The sequence below is a fragment of the Hydractinia symbiolongicarpus genome, chromosome 14, assembly GCF_029227915.1.
Source record: "Hydractinia symbiolongicarpus strain clone_291-10 chromosome 14, HSymV2.1, whole genome shotgun sequence".
Lineage (NCBI taxonomy): Eukaryota > Metazoa > Cnidaria > Hydrozoa > Anthoathecata > Hydractiniidae > Hydractinia > Hydractinia symbiolongicarpus.
In genome coordinates this window covers 14,998,882-15,014,343 of record NC_079888.1, presented here as the reverse complement: position 1 = coordinate 15,014,343, position 15,462 = coordinate 14,998,882, and the positions used below count along the sequence as shown (strand labels likewise).

Below are 15,462 nucleotides of genomic sequence, written 5' to 3'. Positions count from 1 at the left end.
GTTAAGAGTAAAAAGCATGAGGGGATCAGGCTATTGGCCGAATCGAAACTGAACTCCATCATTGATCTCATTTCAAAGCCAATGGAAGACGGTGTGATTAGTGACTACGAGTACAGTTTGATCAGCAATTTTTACAGTGTTCCATTTATTCTAGACGATCATCTAGGGCTTAAATCTTCCGTTCATTCTCCTTCTCCCTCTCCGATTCTTGTACTAATGCCAGGGCCACAAGGGTTAGGGAGATGCCAATACCGGCCATAAAGGTCATCAATGCTGCAGTTCCGAAGATATCAAATTTTGAATGAGAGCTGATGCACATTTATTATACTAGTATCTTGCAACAAGGTTGTAAGATAACGTTTAGCACCAGTATATATCATTCCGATAGGGTCCGAAGCTACATATTGGACATATGTTGAGGTACATTTCTCGCGTCCTGAACCTTTTTGGGACATACTTAAATAGGTAGGGATATTTTTCAACGGCCTTGCTGCACATGTCTTGCGTCTTGAACCCATCAGGGACATCCATGAGCACCCAGGGCATACTCTCAACAGCCTCGTTGCACGTGTCTTGCCTCTTGAACTGACTCATTTATATGTATATATGTAACAAAGCCCGAAGATTGCTGAGCAGCTACTGCACATGCATTGATTTAATTCCCCCTGCGCTAGAATTTTAGACTCATTTGCTGCATTATATAACGTCATCACTTACTAGGGATATACCCTTACTATGTACTGTATGATACAGAATAACCCCTTGAATTCCATGGCTAAGCACTACATGGTATTGGATGGTACTGGATTTGCTGTGACGTCACTGCGTGCGCGTACGCGACTGCGCTATAACATACATTTCCCAATCTCTGGCGTTAGTGAAGTCTTTAATAATCCGAAAATTGAGAAGATTAGCGTCACCGTTGAGGGAGAACCCAATGAACTCTATTCGCATGCCATGCTTCCCAAAGATCATCTCGAACAGATCGTGAACATTTTCGGTGCCCACAATAGCAATTGGCCAATTCTTCAACGAGAGATATGCGCTCTTCAAGGATTTCCGAGCCTTTCCCAACGATAATCTACATGGTTTCGGAAGACCCCTACAACGCCTGAGTGATGGCATCACATTGCATATGACCAAGAAAGCCGACGGAGTTGGGGATTTTAGGTGCTACGTTTACCATCTGCAGGATGCTCAACTGAATCTCTTATATGGCAGGTTTCATAGCGTGGAATACTAATGACCACAACTCGTGTTTGTCCTCCAAGGGCAAAAATGAGTCAATATGGAAAACAAGAGCTGTTCAAAATGTAACAGGGATCTTTTGCTAGATGCATTTAGGGTGTTGGGAAATGATCAAACTACAAAGACATGCATCAAATGCCTGCATAAGAAGAAGGCGTAACGGGAACGTAACAAATGCCCTCATGATAGGTAAAGATCAGAGTGTAAAGACTGTGCAGGGTGTTAAATATGCCACCATCAAGAATGAGGGCCTATTGTAAAGAATGCGGGGGCAGTCAGATTTGTCCCCATCAAAGGCAGAGATCCATCTGCAAAAACTGCAAGGGCAGTCAGTTTGTCCTCATGAAAGGATGAGATCTCGGTGTAAAGAATGCAAGAGTAGTCAAATCTGTCAGCATAAAAGGAGGAGAGCTTGCTGTAAAGAATGCAAGGGTAGTGAAATCTGCAAGACTGAAAGGAGGAGAGCATGCTGTAAAGAATGCAAGGATAGTCAGATTTGCCCTCATGAGAAATTAAGGTATCGCTGCAAGGAATGCAAGAAGGATAAACAATTAGAGGGAACCAGGAGCTGCCCGAAGTGTAAAAAAGTGTTGGGCCTAGATGAATTTAGAGTGCTGAGAAATGGAAAGACGGCAATAATTTGTATATGTTGCCAGGATAAAAAGAAGGCGTCAAGGGAACGTAACAGATGCCCCCATGGTAGGCGGAGGTCTCAATGTAAGGAATGCGGCGGTAGAGATATATACCAGCATGAAAAGAGGAAGGCCTATTGTAAAGACTGTAAGGGCGGTCAGATTTGTGAGCATGAGAGACATAGGGCTTGCTGTAAGGACTGTAGGAAGGGCAAACAGCTGGAATAAATACGGCTTTATTCTGTGAAATATGAGTGACCACAACGCGTGTTTGTCCTCTGGGGCAAAAACCAATCAATATGGATGAGACTAAGAGCTGCACGCAATGTAAGCACTATCTTTTTTTGGACAATTTTAGGATCAAGGGGAATGGTCAACTAACAAAAATGCGCATAGCTTTCCTGTATAAAAGGAAGGCGTCACGTGAACGTAAAAAATGCCCCTATTAAAGGCAGAGATCTCGTTGAAAGGACTGAAAGGGAAGTGAAATCTGCAAACATGAAGGGATAAGAACAACGTGTAAGGACTGTGGGTAAAGTCAGATGTGCAGTGAACATGGTAGGATAAGATATCAGTGTAAAGAGTGTGCGGGTGGGTGAACATGGCAGGCGAAGATCCCGGTGCAAAGCCTGAGGGGGTGGAAGCATCTGCAAGGATAAAAAAGTGAGGTCCTATTGCAAAGAGTGTAAGGACACGTTTTTGCGTGGCAAAAAAAGCAAGATTTTGGATAACTAAGTTTGACGTGGCTTGAGAAATATAACTTGCAGCGTACAACTTTTTCAAAATATGGACACAATTAGAAAAAGATTGAAATTATGTCCTGTTTTTTCCCTTTTTAAAACAATGTTATGTTTCGGAGTATTAAGTCATTCTTTTCCGGAGCAAGACTGGAGCAAAAAAGTCTTTCATAAGATTTGAGGTAAAAAATCCTTACATTTTTTCCATTTTAATCCCAATTTTTCTAAATATTTTTTATTGATATAGGTTTATTAGGTATTACTGCTTTCGATTACAAAGAAATATATGAAAAAAAGAGCAAGTTTGGAGCTAATAGTCCCTAGCAATAAATTTAGCGACTAACTGTAATAGAATGGTATATTACAAAAATCCCGAAGTGTTCCTTTATTTTATGTTAAACTATTCTTCAAGCTGTGCATTTTTCGGGTATTTGAATATCTATAATCCGATGTGTAAATGTTAATTTGTGCAAAAGCATAAAGCGTATTATCATTAATGACTATTTGCTGCAAAATTGCTCTTATTTTAGTCTATTTTCTCATATTAAGTGTTATATTACAGTTCACACTATTTAAAATGTTAATAAATTGTATGTATCGGATTAATTGTTAGGTAAAACATGAATATTATTACGAAAACTACTTTACTCAATATCTACTCTAAAATTTGTTCAAACTTGCTCCTCTTTCAAATTTTCCCATCAGTAACTCTTATTTTACGAGTCCAAATCACTAATTTAAGAATTTTAGCATTAATGAGCACTCGTAAAGTGACAATTCACTCCAATCATGCTCATATTCTGAAGAATAACTATCTCAAATCATGCTATGAAAATACATCTGCAACATAGATTTTGTAGCAAAAAGACTATCACAGCTCCAGAAATGTTCATTTATATGATTTTCCATAATTTTGCAACCGAGAAAATTTGCCACGCAAAAAAACATCTCCGTAAAGAAAGTCAATTTTGCAAGCATGAAAAAAGGAGATCCACCTGTCAAATTTGCGACCCTGTCGGACAAATCGTTGGTGTTGTAAGAAGCCAAACCTACCACGCCCTGAGGGAAAACAAGGAGCTCAGTTCCCAGGCGTACTTAGGTTGCGATATCGCTACCCTGTAGGCCCATATTGACAAACAGCTTTCCGAGGATATGAATTGGGACAATTACGGGGAGTGGCATATCGATCACAAGGTTCCAATTTAATATAAGGAAAACGAGGATGCTCCATCGCTTGTCGAGGTAGCGAAAAGACTGCACTACACCAACACGCGACCTATGTGGATGAGTGAGAACATTTCAAAAGGCAATCGTTTGTCTCAAAATAGAGCATGGAGACAATAGCTGTTATCGTAGCAGGTGCTGCGATAAATGCATTTGCATTCAGCGGTACAAACTTCTTATTTTTTAAACTTGCAGGACACGGTGTGGCGGAGAGGAAAAGGCATGATAGGGTGATGGAACAACTACAAGCCGCCCAAGCAAAGCGGATACAAGATAGACAAGCCAAATTAGACTGGTTCAACGAACAGCGGGAACTGCAAATAAAGGCCGGTAAAAGCCTGCGTGAATTGGATGACGACATGTACAGCTATTGCATTGCTTCAGACAAGAATGTCCGCAATTGAAAGATTTCTACGTATCCTTAAAGCAACAACAGGATGGAAATTTGGCCTTCCTTGTTGGCTCCCTATCTCTACTAGGGTTTGTTGCCTATAAGAATTTGTAGGAACGTTTTTCTGACATTTAATGTCAGAAAAATTACCACATATTGTTACCGATGAGGAGGCTGAAAAGCTAAGCAATATCTACTACACCCCGGAACCTCTCTGGACCGGGAGCAAAGCCATCAAGTTGCTCGCAAAGGAGAGCGGTCTCTCATAAAAAAGGTTACTCATTGTCTGAGTGAACAGCTCTTACGGCACATCAGGGGCCCAAAACGTATCGACTACCCTCATTGACCCTGTACCTGAATATTATAGCTGACTGTAAATTGATTCCTTTGTAGATAAGCTTCCAACTTTTTGATATTTCACTACCTTTTAACATACAGCTGAAAGGGTTAATAGGGAAGGGCTTTAAAAGCCTGCCTTTGATGCGGTAATTTTTACTACCCACAAGAGAAATTTGCGCCTGCTTACGACATATCAATGTCAAACATTCCCTCGAATAGATCCCGCGTATCATCGTTGGGTAACGTAAAATGGTTGAGGTAAAAGCTCTCAATGCCTAGGGTATGGTCCCTGAATCGCCACCAGGCATGTACAGCATTCAGATCATCGCATTCCGGTTTCCTCGCAGTCATATTAGGGTACATTGCTTTTAACGTGTTTATTCTTGCACCGAGTTGCTACGCTGGCATCGGATCATATAGTGCTTATGTATACCTTTTTTCTATGCTCGTGAGAATCGTTTTTATCAACCACACATAGCACAGTATCATATTGATATCTGTGCGGAACATATCTTTTTTTAAGTCCTGCGTTTTCCTTAGTCCGTACCTCAAGTTCGTCCTCGAGTACCATGAGCTGACTATCTCTGCCGTCAAGATCATAACGACGGCAATATCTCTGTCCTTAAGGGCCTGGCGCTGCTTCTCAAGTTGGTCTTGTAGTTTTTTCATACCTGCCCGGGTTAACCATTTGATTAGGCCCACCGCCCTAGGATTTTTTTACCTACACACAATCTTTAATGCGTCGTCTAACGTCACAAAAGAGTCATACCTATTTTAATCTCCTTTTAGTGGTTGGTTTGTAACCAACCCTATCTCACGGCGTGGAAGGGTGGGAATATCTCCATAAGACTCTTTTCGATGACCAAGAAACGTCCGAAATCAGCGCGTTTAAACATAGGTTGATCCTGGTTGTTGACCAGGGTCCTTATGGTTCCTGTGTTGAACATAACTTGCGATGACATCTTTCTAATATATCAACGTAAGCCAGAAGATTTCACTTGGGTCACTCCAATCTTCCAGGTCCCGGGGTGTTCAAGCCTTACGTATAGGCATGCATGGTTGGATTTTTTCAATTCGGCTCTGATATCATCCCAATCTGAAATAAGGTTGGTTTCCTCGTCTATCATTTTCATGTCACTCCTCTCAGATGGGTACCAGGCAAAAATCTGTTTCTTTTGACGTCTCAAATTTTTATGTAATGCAGTATACGATTGGGTTAACAGCCAAAAGTTATGTTTGCGATGCCTTCCCGAAATAGCCAATTTAAGTAGGGATTGCCGATGCTTGTCGAGGTTTTCATCAGGTATGACGTCGTCAATCACAAGTAACGTGCCCTCGGACGCCAAAAATGAGGACAATTTTTGGATCCATTCAAAACGTTAATTTTCGGGGTCTATCAGGAACACGTAAGAGTCCTTCCAAAGCGAGTCCCTCTACAAAGAGGTGGTATTCCATCGCAGGGTAGGGCAAAGTATCACTATATTGCGGAAGTGCTTCCTATACTCATTCCTGAGTAGATTCAAAACACGTTGTGTCTTGCCACAACTTGTCGGGTCAGTAAAAATTGAAGTATGCGACTCCTTCACAACATCCATTTATTTAGTAGTTGCTCCATTTTCTGTTGTGAACGTTAGGAACATATTAAAACGCCACCGTGATTATTACCCAAGGACTCTCGACAGGCAGGGCAGAGTTTGGTATTTGGGGTCCTATATTTGATGGCTAGAGTAGAATAGGATAATTTTCCCTGTAGGCATCGCAGTACCTTGCGGTACCTTTGGATTAGTAGTGCCTTCTCCTGGCTCTCTCCGATGAGTTCAATGTACCAGGTATAATGTCATATGTCAACAGTGTATATAGAAGTAGACAATTCTGATCCTGTTGAAGCCCTCTAATCTCTTTGTCAATTGCAAGAGCGTCTACCTAGGGTTCGATAACATGGTCCTTGCATTTGATACGCCGCCGTTTTCCCTTGGCTTTATCTAGGCAATTTATACAACTCTTTGTTCGACTACTGCCCCTAATCATAAACTTGTCGGGGGCTAGAATGTGTTTGCATTTTGAACATGCCCTGATCTCTATTTACTATTCAGGTAGTAGCCTTGTGTATTGCCTTGGCAACCTCGGCGAGCGTGGGCTGCCCTCCAGTTTCCACATACTGAAACGGTATCTTATGGTGAACGCGCAAATGCTTTTAGAGCACCTAGGTACGAACCTCGGAAAACTGGCTTCAATATAACCTCTACAGATAGTCATGAGCTCATATAGAGGGTGGAAGCCGGTGCGTATGTGCTGCCCCTTGACATTTTCTTTCCAGTTAGGCACCATGTTCATGTTTTTGTAGTTTGACCATTTACCTTGACCTTAAAATTGTCTTGGGCACTTGGTTCCTTCCATATTGATTTCTATCTCCTCCATGGGAAATAGAAATTTTACTAGACGCTTATTTAGGTTTTGGCACGATACTCGCGGGGAGCCATCCCTTCTTCACAGCCATCTCACGGCTCGCCCGACCTGCAGAAAAATACAACACCATTTTAAGAACGTCATTTGTATCCATTCTTGCAGATGACCTTGTTATACCCAAACATTCCTTACCTGCCATGGCATAGGCAAGGGTGAAACTAAGGTCTACGACTATTTCGTACAACATGTCCAGAATCTCCTTCTCTTTAGGGCTTACGTTGCTTGCTGCCATTTATTTAGTGTCATTTTTTGAAAAAATCCAATGCATCTTAAGTATTTCGATATTTGGCTGGGGTTTATCCTGTTTTCCCTGCTGGGGCTCAGGTGTGATGTTTTGAGATTTGTTTCCGGACCTATACCACCATATCCCGACACCTATGACAAGAACGGCCAGCGTACCGGCCCCATAGATGTGAACCGACTGCACGGAACTTGTCCCAGAAGAGGCTTTGACTGCAGGCTCTACAGTATCCTCTTGTTGCTTTATTTCTTCCTTCCTCTTCTTCATCAGTGCAGCCAACTTGTGTCCTTGGGCCACACGTCCCGGATGCTTTGGTGGTTTTGTAATGACTCTCTCTTCTTGTTTTTGTCCCTCCCCACTCCTTTTATTATACCACCATCCGAGACTCTTCCTCGTTAGTCTCTGCATCCTCCTTTTTCTTAGACATATGTCTCGCCGTGTGTCCTGCCACCAGGACTGGGGCAAGACACCTTCCAATGGTGCAGTACACCAGGATACCAAGATCTGTCATAGAGTGTCGGATTATAGGGTATTCTTCGATATCTCGACGTAATTCATCTACAATGTCGATGTCGACGAAGTTCCCATTCAAATTTGCATACAGGCTGATAACATGGGTAGTCAACGCCCTTGTGGTATTCTCCCTTTTCTCTTGAAGCTCACGTTGTACATACTCGGTATGGACTTTGTCGATGGCCTCATCTGGAGCCTTGTTGACAAACCCTTCTGTGCATTTTTCAGGTAGGAGATGGCCCTTGCCCTTCCGTAGGGCTTCCTTCAGGACTTGGCGTCTATCCATAGGTTTCTCTATCTGTTCGTATTCTGCAGAGCCATTGTCAAATACTCGTGCAATATCAGACATTCTCTTTGTTATACGTCTATATCGAAAGAAGCAAAACGCGATCAGTGCATGCGGTAAAAGTATAGCGATATGCAAACACACCTCCCTTTATTTCCGCGTAGACATCAGGCGGTAACGGCTACGGGAAAGTGTCGTAATTTGAATGTGTTGTACAAGCCTTTTATCATCCTCCCTGTTAAGGGCTAATTTGTTGACCTTTTGGGTGTAGATTTGGTGGTTTTTGTTTTGAATCAACACCTAGCTCTTGTAGACGTCAACGCCCTCTTCCAGATATCGCCGATAGTCATCAAAGGTGATGGATTTTTTGGTTACGCATCTCTTCATGCCCTTCGTTTTGAGATCACTGATCTCTTTTTTAAGGCTCTTGTAGGCATATAGTTTGGCCCTAAGAGTGATGAATTCTGTCATGATCTTCCCATTTAACGTCCTTCATGAGGCCTACGACCTTCTTGTTTTTTCCCTACGGGAAGAAGTCTTTTATCTTCCGCACTATAGGCACTCGTATTGAAGTGTGTCTTGACGTCTTGGGCAATGTCACGGTAAAAGTCTTCTCTTCGTATGTGGAATACAAAGCTGTCTGTGTCCATGTAGCACAGTTGCAATTTGCTACCGTATTTGGGTTGTATGAAATCATAGTGAAACTCATACATCACCATTTTTGACATATCTAGTATCGCCTGACCAATGTATACGGCTTGTTCATCTTGACCTCCGTCTTGCCCTTTTCAACGGTGCTTGCTAAACCGACTTCCACTCTTGAAATTAGGCTTCATCACGAGCTTCATGTACTTGTCCTCATTGGTGACCAGCTGAATGTTGCGGTGATTTCTAATACTCTCCATCGTCTTGTCAAACACGCTCAAATTCATCAGGTTGTAGAAGTCCTTCTCGAACTTGTTTTTGGCAGCCGTTCTCAGGCTTGTGTTGTGTCTATATAGCCCCTAAGCCATGGCTTTTGGTTGAATTGGATGACCCCGCGTACTCTCTTCAATTTAAGCACAGGTTTTAAGGCCTCGTAAAGGCCTCTGATATATACCACGTACTTTGGTTTGTTCTCTAAATTTGGTACTAGTTTCTCTACCCTGTGGACCGTCCTGCGTTCGGGTAGGAACGGCAACCCGTTATGCCTGTCGTGTAGCCTCTCGGGGTAATCGATATCAACTTCTAGAATGTACCCATATCAATAAGCTATCGAAATCTGCATATATAGCAAAGGGTACCTTGATCTGCATCTGACCATCTCTATAGAATAGCCATTTTTTAGCCTTTGTTAGCATTGTTATTTTAACGGCCTCGTGGTCCTTGCAATATCTTTAGTGCTTGTTCCTCGATTCAACCGTCTTGAAGCCATGTAGGCAGTTCAGGCAAAAATGCATCGATTTTGTGTTTTTTGATGTCTCACTGCCTAAGAGTCGTGAAAGACTCTTAACAACCGTGTAGTGGGTCTTTTTATCATCGGTGATAAGCGGAAGAGTCACCAACTTAGTACGTCTGTTGTGCACCTATCGACGTAGGATGTTGGTCTTCTTCCCCATTATATATAGGATGTTTACCGCAATGTCCTTGTTATTGTCCTCAAACTTTTATATACTCTTGGTGCTTGTATATGAGATATTCGATTCGGGTTCCTCCCAATTTCCTCATGATGTAATGAAGCTCTGATATACCACTTGAAACAATTCTCGTCTTCATTTACCGGGTTAATGATAGCCTTTTTCGAAGGTATCCACTTGGGTAGCGCTATATATGACGAACCTCTACATCGCGGTGTATGATTTGACTGATGGTGAATCCGCTTTGGGGTAGTGCTGGATGTTCTACATGTGTTTTAATCTGAGCAAACATTCTATCCAGCACGTCGTCCACGTTGCTACCCTGGAAGACTGAGGCCATATTACTTTTGAAGACTTTTTTTATCTCAATATTCTCATCGTTGGCCTCCTCCGAGTTTGTTTTCCACAGGGACAATTGTACCTCCCCGATCGCATATCTTTTACCTGGTCCTCAATCAAGGTTTTCACGTTTGGTCGCACCATCCCTATATACATGTCGACATCGGCTCCTCCTATACCGGGAATTCTAAAACTTCGAAATGTCTTGTGGAGAGCATGCTTATGTTACTGAGGCGTAAAATCTCTCCCCGGCGGATCATATAGATCTTGGATGTCCTCTATATAGTCTTCCTCGGAATATGCATTAATAGCGGACATCGAGCAGATGTTTCACAAAGTGCAGGTACGACCAGCAGATCGAGACGCTCATAGGTTTGTTTAGAGGAATAAGAAAATCGACAAAATAGAAGATTACAAAATTTCAACCTTTTTGGGAAGGCAGATTCGCTCTGTTGTACCAACTGGGCGTTAAAGAAAATAGCAATCTACGAAAAGAACAACTTTGAAAACGAAGTCATCAAGGCACTCAAACAAGATTTTTACATGGATGACTTTCTGAATTCTCAACCGACTACTGCAAAAGCGATCTTCATAGCCACTCAAATCACTAAGCTACTTAAAACAGGAAGTTTTCGACTTACGAAATGGCTATCAAATAATCGAGAAATCATGAAAGCTTTACCGCCATTGAAATTACCAAAGAAAATCGTCAACCTCAATTAGAGTAATCTGCCTTTCGAAAGAGCCCTGGGTGTACTATGGGACACAGAAATTGACGTTCTACAAATCAAATTGGTCTTAAAGGAGTTGCCTTCTACCACAAGAGGACTCTTTAGCTTCGTGAGCTCAATATTCGATTCCCTCAGAATAGTAGTTCCTGCCGTCCTGGAATAGAAGTTGATCGTGCAAGATCCTTGGAAACATAAAATTGATTGGGATGAAGATTTGCCCAACGACTTTCTAATACGATGGAACAAGTGGAAAACCAATGTCAAACAAATGAATAGCATTCAGATTCCAAGATGGTACAAATTTCACAGAACAGAAAATCCCAACATGGAACTGCACATCGTAGCGTATTTCAGAGCTGAAAACGAAAATAAAATTAATTGCTGTTTCGTTAAGGAAAAATCTCGTCTCGCGCCAATGAAAGAAAATTTCTTTAACGATACCAAGGTTGGAATTACAAGCAGCAGTTATAAATTCAAGGATAAAATGTGTGATAACGAGCGAAATCAGCTTTAGGGTCGATAACGTTTTTCTTTGGAGTGATTCTTAAAGTGAATTAAGCTATATACGTAATGAAAGTTCTTGTTTTAGTTAGTATATTATGCACACAGAGTCAACGAAATACGTGAAAATACACAAATTAACAGTTGGTACTTCATACCTGGTGTGCTGAACGTTGCTTTCGATAGCACCAGAAACATCAACTTTGGAATATTGTCTACAGAATGCCGCTGGATAAAAGGCTTAGAGTTCCTTTGAAAAGTGCGAAAGGATTGTCCAGTGAAACCTGAAATCGCCGAAAACACCGTTAACATTGCTACGACACAATTGGTTAACAACAAAATTTTCCCAGTGACTAAATGGAATCACTACTCATCATGGAGAAAATTGATTCCACATACAGCATGGATTATCAAACGTAAGTCGAATTGGTTAAAGTGGAAACGAGACTGTTCATAAAGAGAATCGTTTACAACCTTAACAGCATCCAATATCTCAGATACCGAATTAGAAGTTTGTCGTATCTCTCAGATAGAATCGTACCCTAATGAATATCAATCCTTGAAGACGAACAACGTTATGTCCAAAAGTAGCTGGATCTTGCCACTTCAGTTTTGCTTCAATCAGCAATTAATCCGAGTCGGTGGACGTCTCAGTAGAGCTGAACTTTCAGAGAATGTGAAGCATCAATTTATCTTGTACCCAAAACATCCCATAGCAGCACTAATTAGCCGGCGACCTATCCACAGATTGCTTCAAAATGTCACTAAGAAGGTTCTATAGTCGAAGAGGAAATATCTAGATTATCAGAAGTGACAACGGTACGAATTTTATTGGAGCGGAACGCGAGCTAAAAGAACCGCTATCCCAGTTAGATCAATCGAAGGTGACAAAGATGTTAATCGATTATAAAATTGAATGGAAACTTTACCCTGCAGCTAACCCATGGATGGAAGATACATGGGAATCGATCATAAAATCAGTCAAACGTGCGGTAAAGGTCATTGTCAAAGGCCGATTATTCATCCCTGGAATTTTCTGTGAGAACGAAATTAATCTTATTATTATTATTATTATTATTATTATTATTATTATTATTATTATTATTATTATTATTATTATTATTATTATTATTATTATTATTATTATTATTATTATTATTATTATTATTATTATTATTATTATTATTATTATTATTATTATTATTATTATTATTATTATTATTATTATTATTATTATTATTATTATTATTATTATTATTATTATTATTATTATTATTATTATTATTATTATTATTATTATTATTATTATTATTATTATTATTATTATTATTCATATTTATTTGCAGGTGTCCTAATCAGGGTTCATAAAGACAATCCTGGTATCAATAAGGTTCCTGTATATACAAGTATATAATAAATAATGTTAAAAATTTTAAAAATGATAAAAAAATGTATTATTTAGAAGACAAAAATGAAATATACAAAATAGCAGAACAGGCGAATGCGCTGAGACAGACAGTCCCGATACCACACTGGAAAAGACACGAAGAGGAAAAACAAAACTGATGGAAAGGAAATCCAAGTGCGCAGAGGTAATTAGACGCGACGCTGTGTGGGAACAAAAGTAAAATTTAAAATTTAATAACCCTAATGCTTCTTTTAAATAAAAACAATGATGATTCTTTCTGCAGTACAGTTGGTAATTCGTTAAAAATCATGCCACCTTGATGACCGAAAGATTTTCTTGCGAATTCAGTCCTAAGATGGCCAAGTTTGATGTTTGATTGATTTCTTCGAGTATTCATTGTGTGGTTGATTTGCTCGAAATTGAAGTGGTTTTCAGTGATGCCATTGATGCTTTTGAAAACTTCAACCGCAGCTCTTTGTTTCTTGATCGTTGCAATAGAATCACATTGATGGGTACCACCACAAACTTTAAACGCTCGATTGTGTAAACATTGTAACTTGTCTTCCTGGGTTCTCGATAAAAACAGCATTATTGGATAACAATAAAGTAAATTCGGCAGGATAACATTGTTATAAACCGATTTTACCATGTCAGCTGTCAAAAGATATCGAATACTTTTGAGTAATTTGAGCTTTCCAGATGCCTTTTTGTACGTTGTGTTGAGATGTTCCTGTAGTGTCAGATGGTTGTCCAGATTAACCCCCAGATGGATATAATTATCTTCTTTGTTAATGGACGTAGCATTTATCTTGATGGTACATGCTTCCTGTTTACGTAGGTTTTGATGAGCTCCATACATAACAAACTCAGTCTTTCCCTTTTTAAGATTTATTATTAAACAGTTTTCATTCATCCAGTCTGCAATACGTTGGACTTCGTTATTAAGAACTGATTCAACTTCTTTGCTCGATTTTGATGAGTAAAATACAACAGTGTCATCGGCATACAAAAGTACTTTCAGTTAACTTAGTAGTTGGTGTAAGTCGTTAACGAGTAGAAGGAATAGTAATGGACCCAAGGTTGAACCCTGGGGTACACCACAAGTAATCTGTTAAGGTGATGAATTTATGTTATCGTATGTGACATATTGGGTACGATTGAATAAATAATCTTCGAACCACTGCAACTCGATATCATGGATGCCATGAAGTTGGAGTTTGTGTAAAAGCCGCGAGTGGTTCACAGTGTCGAAGGCTTTTCGCAAGTCGAGATAAATCGCCCCAGTGCATTCTCCTTTATCTGCATTTTTGCGAATAGTTTCGACAAACAATGACACCGCTTGTTGCGTAGATCGCTGTTTACGAAATCCGAATTGTTGGCACTGAAGAAGGTTGTTTTCTTCTAGATAATTGCACAGTTGGTGATGTACAATTTGTTCGATAATCTTCGAGAATACATTTAGTGCGGAAATTTTCCGATTTGTATACTAGAGTCACACGTGCTACTTTTTCAGCCGATGGAAACGTATGAGACCGAAGACTCAAGTTAATTAGGTAGCATAGTGGAAGTACAATTTCATCGGCGCAATCCTTTATGAGACGAGGCGGTATTCCATCCGGACCGGCATCTTTTGACACTTTCAGTTTCTTTAGTCGTTTTTTAAGTAAATCAGGAGTAACTGCATTAAATTTGAACACTGACATATTCTTGTTAAGGGAAAGCTTGCTCGACTCATAAGACATTCATCTCCGATCACCAATGGAAGTAATAGTATTCGCAAGTTTGGAACCGATACTTGAGAAAAATTTACAGAAACAACCAGCTATCCTCGATTTATTACTTATTAAGCATCCATCAACATCGATAACATTACTAACACCTTTTTTTGGTTTAACCGGGTAAACCTTTTTAATCTCATTCCAAAATGTTTTAGAATCATTGACGTTTTCAGTAAAAATGTTTTGGTGATATTTCTTTTTACTTTGACGTATAAGAGTGGTGACTTTATTACGGATTCTTTTACAGCTTTCCCAGTCAAAACTGTTGTTATATTTCCTTGCTTTTTTTCAAAATATGATCCCTTTCTCTCATTTTTGTTTTAATTTCACCAGAGAGCCACGGACACGACTTTCCTCGAATAGATATTTCTTTGAGTGGAACATGAATATTAATGATTTCGAGGATTCTTGATTTAAATGCATCCCAGCTTTCATTCATGGTATCTTTAAAGATAATAGAATCCCAATCAGAGTTTTTCATATCATCCTTAAAACGAGTTGCGTTGTAATTTTTATAATCTCGAATTTTATTTCTACGAGGTACATAGCGATTGACATTTATTTTTCTGTTTACACCAATTAAGTCATGATCACTGATCCTTAATGGTAGAACTATTGTTTCTTTGACATTGTTTTGATGCGAGGTAAAAATTACATCAATTATCGTTTTTGAACTTTCCGTTTCTCTAGTGAACTGTTTGATGAGTTGCTTAAGATCCACAATAACAAATAGGTCTTTTAATTGTTTATGATCATTGCGTTTATTATAATCTATATTAAGATCTCCCAGTAGTAAAGTTTCTTCATCTTCCGTTGAGCTAATTGTCAAAAAGTGGTTAAGACAAGTTTCGAAATTTTTTTGTACCATGTAATGAACTATCCGGGGGTCGGTACATGACACAAAGGATAAAAGATTTGGACTTTTCTACAAAGATTTCTACAACTATGAATTCGATATCACTCTTCAAGTCAAATCTACGTTGCCAAACAATAACACCACCACCAATTCCTG

General features: G+C 39.7%; 1 protein-coding gene across 1 annotated transcript; it reads left to right on the top strand.

Moving 5' to 3' along the window:
* The first annotated feature begins 1,511 nt into the window (after window positions 1-1,511).
* On the top strand, window positions 1,512-2,746 carry LOC130625217 (uncharacterized). The gene has a single exon (XM_057440277.1). The coding sequence runs from the start codon at window positions 1,512-1,514 to the stop codon at window positions 2,106-2,108; it is 597 nt and encodes a 198-aa protein (XP_057296260.1). The 3' UTR covers window positions 2,109-2,746.
* Window positions 2,747-15,462: the final 12,716 nt, after the last annotated feature.